Source organism: Molothrus aeneus, chromosome Z, assembly GCF_037042795.1.
Source record: "Molothrus aeneus isolate 106 chromosome Z, BPBGC_Maene_1.0, whole genome shotgun sequence".
NCBI lineage: Eukaryota > Metazoa > Chordata > Aves > Passeriformes > Icteridae > Molothrus > Molothrus aeneus.
This window is the reverse complement of record NC_089680.1, coordinates 31,924,637-31,932,947: the sequence shown is the minus strand read 5'-3', so window position 1 is coordinate 31,932,947 and position 8,311 is coordinate 31,924,637. Positions and strand designations below refer to the sequence as shown.

Sequence of the window (8,311 nt, the reverse complement as noted above, 5' to 3'; positions counted from 1 at the left end):
TACAGTGTTTCGTGTAAGTCAATTGGATGGCGGAAAAAAAAAGCCATTGGCTCCGTTTTATTTAACATAGACTTCACTGGGCTCGCTTTTTGGTGGAAGCTTTATTTGCACTAAATGAATAATCTTAATTGCATCACTTTTGAATTAAAAATCAATGTTAATCAAGTTGGAAGTAGTAAATATCAGTTTTCATTGTGCCCGCGTAGAGGGTATTTTTCTTGTTTTGCAAATAAAAATACAAGTCAAATAACTTTAAAAGGGCATTATGTTCTGCTACAAATACAATTGAAACGGATTGTTTAGGAGCGGATCAGAAATGGTACAGAATTTTGCACTTAATTTCCTCAGTTATCATTTACAATAAGAACCTCTTGGCTTGACAGCCAAGTCTAAACAGTAGTAAATTAGTACAAATTTATACTGATTTTACTCTAATAATCGTAATAAAAGCTTATAGATTTGGCACTAATTACATAAATGCCTAATGATCTTGAAAATTACTCTGGTTAGAAATATATTACTAATCTAAACTTTGTTGTTGGCTGGCTTTGAAAAATCAGAACATTAGAAATGGTTCGCTTCACTCCTGCAAAGCACTTTAAATTGTTCAAGTAGTTTAATATATTCAAGAGGAAAATAAAAAGCATTTAACTTTATTTACTGCTTTAAGTTGAGTTTGTAGGCTAGCCGAACTTGTAAACTTTACCCGAAAAATAGGGGTTACGGGCGTTCAAATCCCGGGCAGGGAGGCAGAGCTCCCGGGCAGCCGGGACGCACGGTGCTGGGCTCCCTTGCCCCTCGTTGCGCTCTGCCTCGGCACCGAGCGGGCAGCCCGGGGGCCGGGCGAGCCTGTGCAGCACGGCCCGCTGCGGGAACTCGGGCAAGTTTGTCTTTGCTGGACGCCCCGCAGCCGTCGGGGCTTGTGTGGGTGAAAGCCTGGCTGCAGTTTCCCCTACCGCTCCCGCTCCCGGTTCCTGGGACTGCCGGCCAGCGGGGCCGGCGCTGCCCGACCCCGCTCCACCCGTCTGCCCCGCTCGCAGCCCTCGGTGGGCTCTGAGCTTGCGAGACCTCCGGGAGACTGATCGGTGAGAGGGTGCGCTCCGAGGAGGCATTAAAAACGATAAAAGCCGGTAAATCAGGGGCGACCCGGAGCGGACGAGTGTGGCAAATGTGCATTTGGAAGAGAAGGAGAGAAGGAGAAGGCGGGCGGGCAAGGCGGCGGAGCGGGGTAAGGGAGCGCGGGCGCGGCGCGGGCCGGGGCGGCGGGAGGCCTGGGCGGCGGCAGCGGGCGGGCGGCGGGCGGGCGGAGCGGGGCGCTCCGGGCGCTGACATTTGCAGGCTGCCCTCCTGATTGGTCCCCGCGCCGAGCTGCTCACGGGTTCATTGAAGTGTTAAGCACCTCCCCGTCTCTCTAAAGGACATTATAATGCAAGAGACCCCCTTTTTAACCACACACCGAATTTTCTTTCATTTAGACGATCTATATATATATATATCTATATATATATATCTCATATCTTATATCTATTTTAAATAACTTAAGGCCGCTAAAATTTGGGGGGGAACAGCCTTCGCCCTGGAGCGGTGCGCGATGCTGTCTCACGCCGACCTCCTGGACGCCCGTCTCGGTGAGTTTCCCCCGGCACCCCCCCGCCCTACGGCGGCTGCACCGGCTGCGGCGGCGAGCGGGGAGGAAGCCGGGGCAGGAAATTGACAATTTGTTCCTTATTTTACCTTAATGCGTTCTAAATGGGCTAATTCCTTTAAAAGTAATTGTACTGTATTAAAGTTTAATTTGATTTAACATAAAAAAGAAGAAAGTGCGACCTACGGTGTATGTAGATCTACAGCGAGTTGTGGATCATTTAATTTTTCTCTTCCCAGTTTTTATATACATACCTACACATTATTATTATGATGATTATTATTTTAGGACAGATGAGCTCGATGGTGTTTACGGAGTTCTGTGTGGCCTTTTCTTGCTCACCCGTTTGCTTTTCTCCCTCCTTTTCCTTAAGAAAAAAAAAAAGAAAGAAAAAGAAAAGGGAGAAATATCTGTATCTATCTATTTATGGTTATTCATGAATTTGTTTAGAGAAGCGGAAGGAGGAGAGGGGAAAGATCGGCCAGACTGACCGAGGTCCCCGCGCATCTGGCGGGGAGGTAACGCTCCCGGCAACAGGGTGGCTCGAGCCTTATTTCTTTCTCTCCATCTCTTTCTCTTACCAGCTCCGCTGGAAAACCCAAGTTGAACCCGTGAAAACTTGCTCTCCTCCTCTTCCCTTCCCTTGGTCTTGCAAGGGAAGGCGGGGCAGGGAACTGGTTATTTCAGCAGGAAGAGGAGCTGCTCGATGTAAAGTTTTCTCCCCTCCGCCCGGGTCGCGCCGGGCCAGGGTGTCTGCGTGTCGTGTAGCCGAGCAGGGCTGCGGGTCTGGCGGGCGGCCGGCCGGGGACGGCGGGGGGAGGCGGTGGCGGTGCTTGGATGTCTCTCTCCAGTTCAGTGCGCTGGAGAGGGACTCTGATGGATCTATGCTCAGCTGCAGCCGAGTGACTGCCGCTCCTTTGCTTCCGCAGGGATGAAAGACGCGGCCGAGCTGCTGGGACACCGGGAGGCAGTCAAGTGTCGGCTGGGCGTCGGGGGCTCGGATCCTGGGGGACACCCGGGAGACATGGCTCCCAACTCGGACACGGTGGAAGGGACCACCCTGCTGCCGGGAGAGGACATCACCACGGTGGGATCCAACCCCAGCTCTCTAGCCGTCAGCGCCAAAGACGCTGACAAGCAGCAAGGCCAGCAGGGCGGCCAGAACTCCAGCCAGGCCGGGCAGCAGCAGGGTCAGCAGAAGCAGAAGCGGCACCGCACTCGCTTCACGCCGGCGCAGCTCAACGAGCTGGAGAGGAGCTTCGCCAAGACTCACTACCCGGACATCTTCATGCGGGAGGAGCTGGCCCTGCGCATCGGTCTCACCGAGTCCCGGGTGCAGGTATGAAAAGCCGCCCCCGTGCAGTGCCTGCCGCCCTTCCCCAGTCGCACGGACGGCTGCACGGCCGGCCGGCGGCGAGGACAGGCACAACGGGGAGGGGGGTGGGTACCCCAAACCTGAGCCCGACGGCGAGGTAAATAACCCACCCCTGAACGCAACAGTTTGGTCAGAAAGCCTTGAAATCAGACATGCATCGCTCCCCTTTCCGCAAAAGTGTCACCTTGGGGTGTCCCCTTTTCCTGTATCCTACCCACCTGCAGCGCGGTGGTCCCGAGCGGGGCGTGGGCTGACCTTCCCTCAGCTCCACGGCCCGACCCGTGGCTGGAGGGAGTCCGGGGAGGGACAGCCCGAGAAGAACGGTCTCAGTCCTCGCAATAGCCCGGCGCTAAGCGTCGAGCCGGACCTGCCGGGAATGACTCCTTTTGCACCGGAGCGGAGTCCGGTGGCGGCGGCGGGGCCGCCCTCCAGGTAGCCGACGGCAGGGCCGCTGTCCAGGGTGCTGATGGCGACACAGCCGCGGCAGCGCCGGGCAGAGACGTCCGCCAAAGCCCACCGCCCTGAGAGCCGAGGTGGGGTGCGAGGGAAGGCATACCGGCTCGTAAAAAGGCACTTCGATAAAAGCCAGTTGTGTTTGGATTCGGACTTTCCCCATACTGGCTTTTATAATGCCTGGGAACGGCGGGGGTAGCGAGTAACTTCAACATCTAGGGTGTACTTTGTTCTCTAAAATACGTATATATACACACATATATATATATATATATATATATATATATATATATATATATATATACACACAGGACAGTAGGAAACTATTTAGACAAATTAATGTAAACGAAATTTGGTAAAGGGGGAGAAGGTGCAAAGCGCTAGACTGCTCAGACGCAGCTTTTTTGTGCATTAGGTTATTGTAGCGACTTTCTAGGCGAGTCCATGCCGAGGAATGACAGGCTGCACAATAGAGGCACTTGTGGGATGCGCACCCTGGCTCAGCACAGCGAACCGGGGCTGCTGCTGCTGAAGCACTTCAGCACAGTCACTGTTCAAAAATCCCTATCGGCAAGCACAGCTAAAATCCTCAGCTAAATAAAGACACGTGAAGAGAAATCCCTAAATGAACGTTTTATGAAGGAAAACAGATTCCGTTCTTGAATGTGACAGAAAAAGCACGTCTGTTTTTAAAAAGTAAAACAATTTGACTCAGCCTACACAGAACTATAATTAGTTTAAATTAAAAAAGAAATTAGATTCACAAATAAAATATAATTGGACAACCGACTCTATGAAAAAAAGAAAATGAGGTCTATTAAACTTTATTGGGTTTCCCAAAGGTTAATGATACCAATTTCAATATTAGGAGTGTGGTAAATGAAGTAAAATATAAAATGGAAATAGTTATTTTCTAACAGCACATCAAAGAAATTCGTAGAAAGAAAGACAAAGTGTTTTAATGGCCTTGGCATAATCTTAAACCAATGCTAATAGCTCGAGACTGCTGATAAAAACAGTTTAATAGAGTGTCAATTTAAATTTTTTTTTTACAATAATGTTCTGTAATTTAAAAAGTAATCAGATCAACATAACCTTCTTAATTAACACTTCAAAATGATTAACATTATGTAATCTAAGGCAAAAAATATTTAATATATTTACTTCATAATCCGATGTATCACTAGTCCTTGATCAAATTTAAATTAAATAATAATTAGTTTATGTTCTTATACGAGTACTTTACAGTTTTCTTTATAGTTAACAGATAGCCTACACATTCCTTTCAGTACATGGGCTCCGTACTGATTAGGAATGCTCCAAATGCTTAATTTATAGCAGCTGTATATGTTTTTAAGGGTTTTAGATGCTAGGATAAATCACCACTTTCCTCATTTTAGATCTGTATTTAATGTATATGATACATTTAAATAATTATTAAACTGGCTGATGCTTAAACGGGAGTCCAATTCCACATCTGATATTGCTCTGCTTTTCAAGCTGCTGTAATAAAACCATTCTTTTTATAGCATGCCATTATTAGAAACCAATTTCAGAATTATTTATAACCTGGAATGGCTTATTAAGCAGCAATGCGAGAATCATGCAAATTACGCGATCAAATGCAATATAATAAGCATAATCATTAGTCTCTAGCACGGATTAATTAACTTTCAATATTTTATTTACATAAAAACTAAATCAGTGAAATAACTTCTTCACAGTCAGGCTTGCCTTCCAATATTTTATATGAACAAAAATAATGTGCTGTAATTCCATTGACCGTGTCCCCCACAATGGTCCCGTCACCTGCCACATCTTAATAGGGGACAAGCTGAGAGTATTTTCTAGTTTTCTAATGGAATGAGAAATTGCATTTTCTTCCTCTCCCAGCACTATTAAAGTGTAATGAATTCGGCCCAGAGTTCACGGCTGGCTGATCGAAATGAACCTGAGATCTGAGCTTTAATACAGCTCTTCAGATTTCCTACCAAATCTTCACATTAATCATCCGCTGGATTCCAATGAGATCTTCATAAAGCTTCAGCTTCTTAAAAGAAAAAAAAAAAAAGAAATAAAAAGAAAAAAAAAAGACATGAAAAGAACATTTAAAAAAAAAGAAGAAGAAAAACAAAAGTGATATTGTCTCCCTTTCTATCGCTTTCACTCTATCTCACCCGTTTATAGCTGGGGAATTAAATGGGCTATATATTTTAAAATACATTTACAGTATGTCTATATTACTGTAACAGCAGGTATCATCAAGGTAGGTTTTTAGATTCCAACCTCCATTAGATTCTCACTGTTGTATTAATAATTTTCAGAGGCTAGTTGCATTTTAAAAGGAGTTCAAAGTTGCCAAATGCTCATGGTTAATATATTTCTAGAGTTGTCATGTGTGCATTTTCAAAATCTCCCCCAGGTTTTCTTTGCATTTTAATCTGTCATGCACCAGTTTTCAACTGGAAACATTCACATTTTAAAAGCATATGCAGTGTAGCTATGAACTTAGGCGATCAGACCGGATGGAGATTCTTTACACCATCAGCAAACCATGAAACATAAAAAGATTTTGTAGCCGCAATTTGACTATTAACCCTAAAACATAATTGAACGCGATTTTTCGATTATTCATATAATATTTAGCTCCCTCACGGCCGTTCATTCCTGCTAATTGGCGTCCGCCTTTCTCAGTCCGCCTATGGAGCCTGAGAGGGTGGAATCCGGCAGGATGGGGCACTGCGCTCCCTCGGATTCCAGGTGGACGCGCTCTCTCCCGGCTCACGACTGTCTCGGTTGCTTTCGGCCGCGGTGCGGCGAGACCCACCAAACCATCCCTGCCACGGTGCCACCACGAGCACCCACGCACCTAAACCACCTCTGGCTTTGTTATTATAGGTTTGGTTTTATGTTTTTGGGGTTTTTTTAAACCCAAATGCGGGCGGTTTGGTGCGAGCGAGGGTTTCCTGGCCGGGCCCGGGGCAGGGCTCTCCGCCCGCCGCGCTCCGAAGGCGGCTCGGGAGTGCGTCCACGCAAGGCCCAGAGCCGTAGACTGGTCGGGTTTTTCTTTTGGTTTTTTTTTGTTTTTGTTTTTGGTTTTTTTTTTTTCCCCGTGGGCAGGCCAGGTTCCTCTCCTGGAGTTTCCTGCCCAGGACGGACAAATCGATCGCTTTCGTTATAAAAAGTTCCAGCGGTTTCGTTAACCTGTGATGGGGACGCGCGTGGGGCTGCGGGTGTGCAGAGCGACCGTGGCCGGCGGGGGCGAGGCTGGAAGGGGCGGCGGGAACCGGGGCGGGGGTCCCGGCTGCGGGGGGTGGTGGTGGCTAACGGAGCGTGTCGCTTGCCCCCCGTCCGCAGGTCTGGTTCCAGAACCGCCGCGCCAAGTGGAAGAAGCGCAAGAAGACCACGAACGTGTTCCGCGCTCCGGGCACGCTGCTGCCGACGCCGGGGCTGCCGCAGTTCCCCTCGGCCGCCGCCGCCGCCGCCGCCGCCATGGGGGACAGCCTGTGCTCCTTCCACGCCAACGACACGCGCTGGGCCGCCGCCGCCATGCCCGGCGTGTCGCAGCTGCCGCTGCCGCCGGCGCTGGGACGGCAGCAAGCCATGGCGCAGTCGCTGTCCCAGTGCAGCCTGGCGGCCGGCCCGCCGCCCAACTCCATGGGCCTCTCCAACAGCCTGGCGGGCTCCAACGGCGCCGGGCTGCAGTCCCACCTCTACCAGCCCGCCTTCCCCGGCATGGTGCCCGCCTCCCTGCCCGGCCCCAGCAACGTGACGGGCTCTCCCCAGCTCTGCAGCTCCCCGGACAGCAGCGACGTGTGGCGGGGAACCAGCATCGCCTCCCTCCGCCGCAAAGCACTAGAGCACACAGTCTCCATGAGTTTCACCTAATGGCCGGCGCCTCGCCCCGCGCCACCCCCGCCCCCGCCGCCGCCTCGCCCCGCGCCCCCGCCTCGCCCCGCGCCCCCGCCTTCCCCCACCCGACTTACCAGGGAGTCGACTCAGGATCTGAAATCAGACACCAACAGACTGGTTTGTGGGCCGAGAAACACCCCCGACCCTCCCCAAGCCCCCTGTGCCCCCGCGCATCACCCGCGCACCCCTGTGCCCCGAGGCCCGCCCCGCTCGGCGGCGGCAGGACGCGGCCGCCCCGAGCCCCGCTCGGCCTCCTTCCGTCGCCACGACCCGGCTCTCCCGCCGTCCGCCCGTCCGGCTTTGGCTTTGCAAAGAAATGCATTTTTGTTTCTGTTTTAATGATTTTTATGGTTTATTTAGGAGCGGCGACCTGCCGCCGGCTCCTTCCGCTGCGAGGGCGCCGTCCGGGGACGGCCGGGCGGGTTCGCGAAAAGGCACGGAGAGACCCCAGAGAGAATCAAATCCATTTTGATTAAGCATTAATGAGCGACAGCGAATGTGATGGGGTAAAAAAGAAAAAAAATTAAAAGCTTCTTTTTGTAAAAAACAAAGGGGATAAAAGGGGGAAGAAAAAAGCGCGCAAGAGCGCTTCCCTTTTTCGGATCTTTGATTTTGTGACAGTTGAGTTGCCGATCCTCCCTACCTACCTTTATTTACGCATTTATTTACGTTCCTGCTGCTATTGTCCCTCCGCAGCGCCGGCGGAGGCGCCGCCGCGCCCCCCGCCCCGCCTGGCCCGGCTCGGCCCGGCCCGGCTCGGCCCCGCGGCCCGCCCGCCTGCATGTGCCGGTCACCCCGCCGCAGGGCAGGGCCACTGGAGGAATGAACAAACGATGTGAAATAGGATGTTTTGTGTAGATAAAGCATTCTTGTTACATACTGGTCGATTCGTGATATGTTTTAACTTATTGTCTGTGCTTATTTAT

General features: G+C 50.8%; 1 protein-coding gene across 1 annotated transcript; it reads left to right on the top strand.

The window, feature by feature from the left end:
* The first annotated feature begins 1,178 nt into the window (after window positions 1-1,178).
* On the top strand, window positions 1,179-7,420 carry OTP (orthopedia homeobox). The gene is made up of 4 exons (XM_066569007.1): window positions 1,179-1,228; window positions 1,569-1,628; window positions 2,575-2,984; window positions 6,831-7,420. Exons 2-4 carry the CDS (start codon window positions 1,592-1,594, stop codon window positions 7,359-7,361), a joined length of 978 nt encoding a protein of 325 aa, XP_066425104.1. The 5' UTR covers window positions 1,179-1,228; window positions 1,569-1,591; the 3' UTR covers window positions 7,362-7,420.
* Window positions 7,421-8,311: the final 891 nt, after the last annotated feature.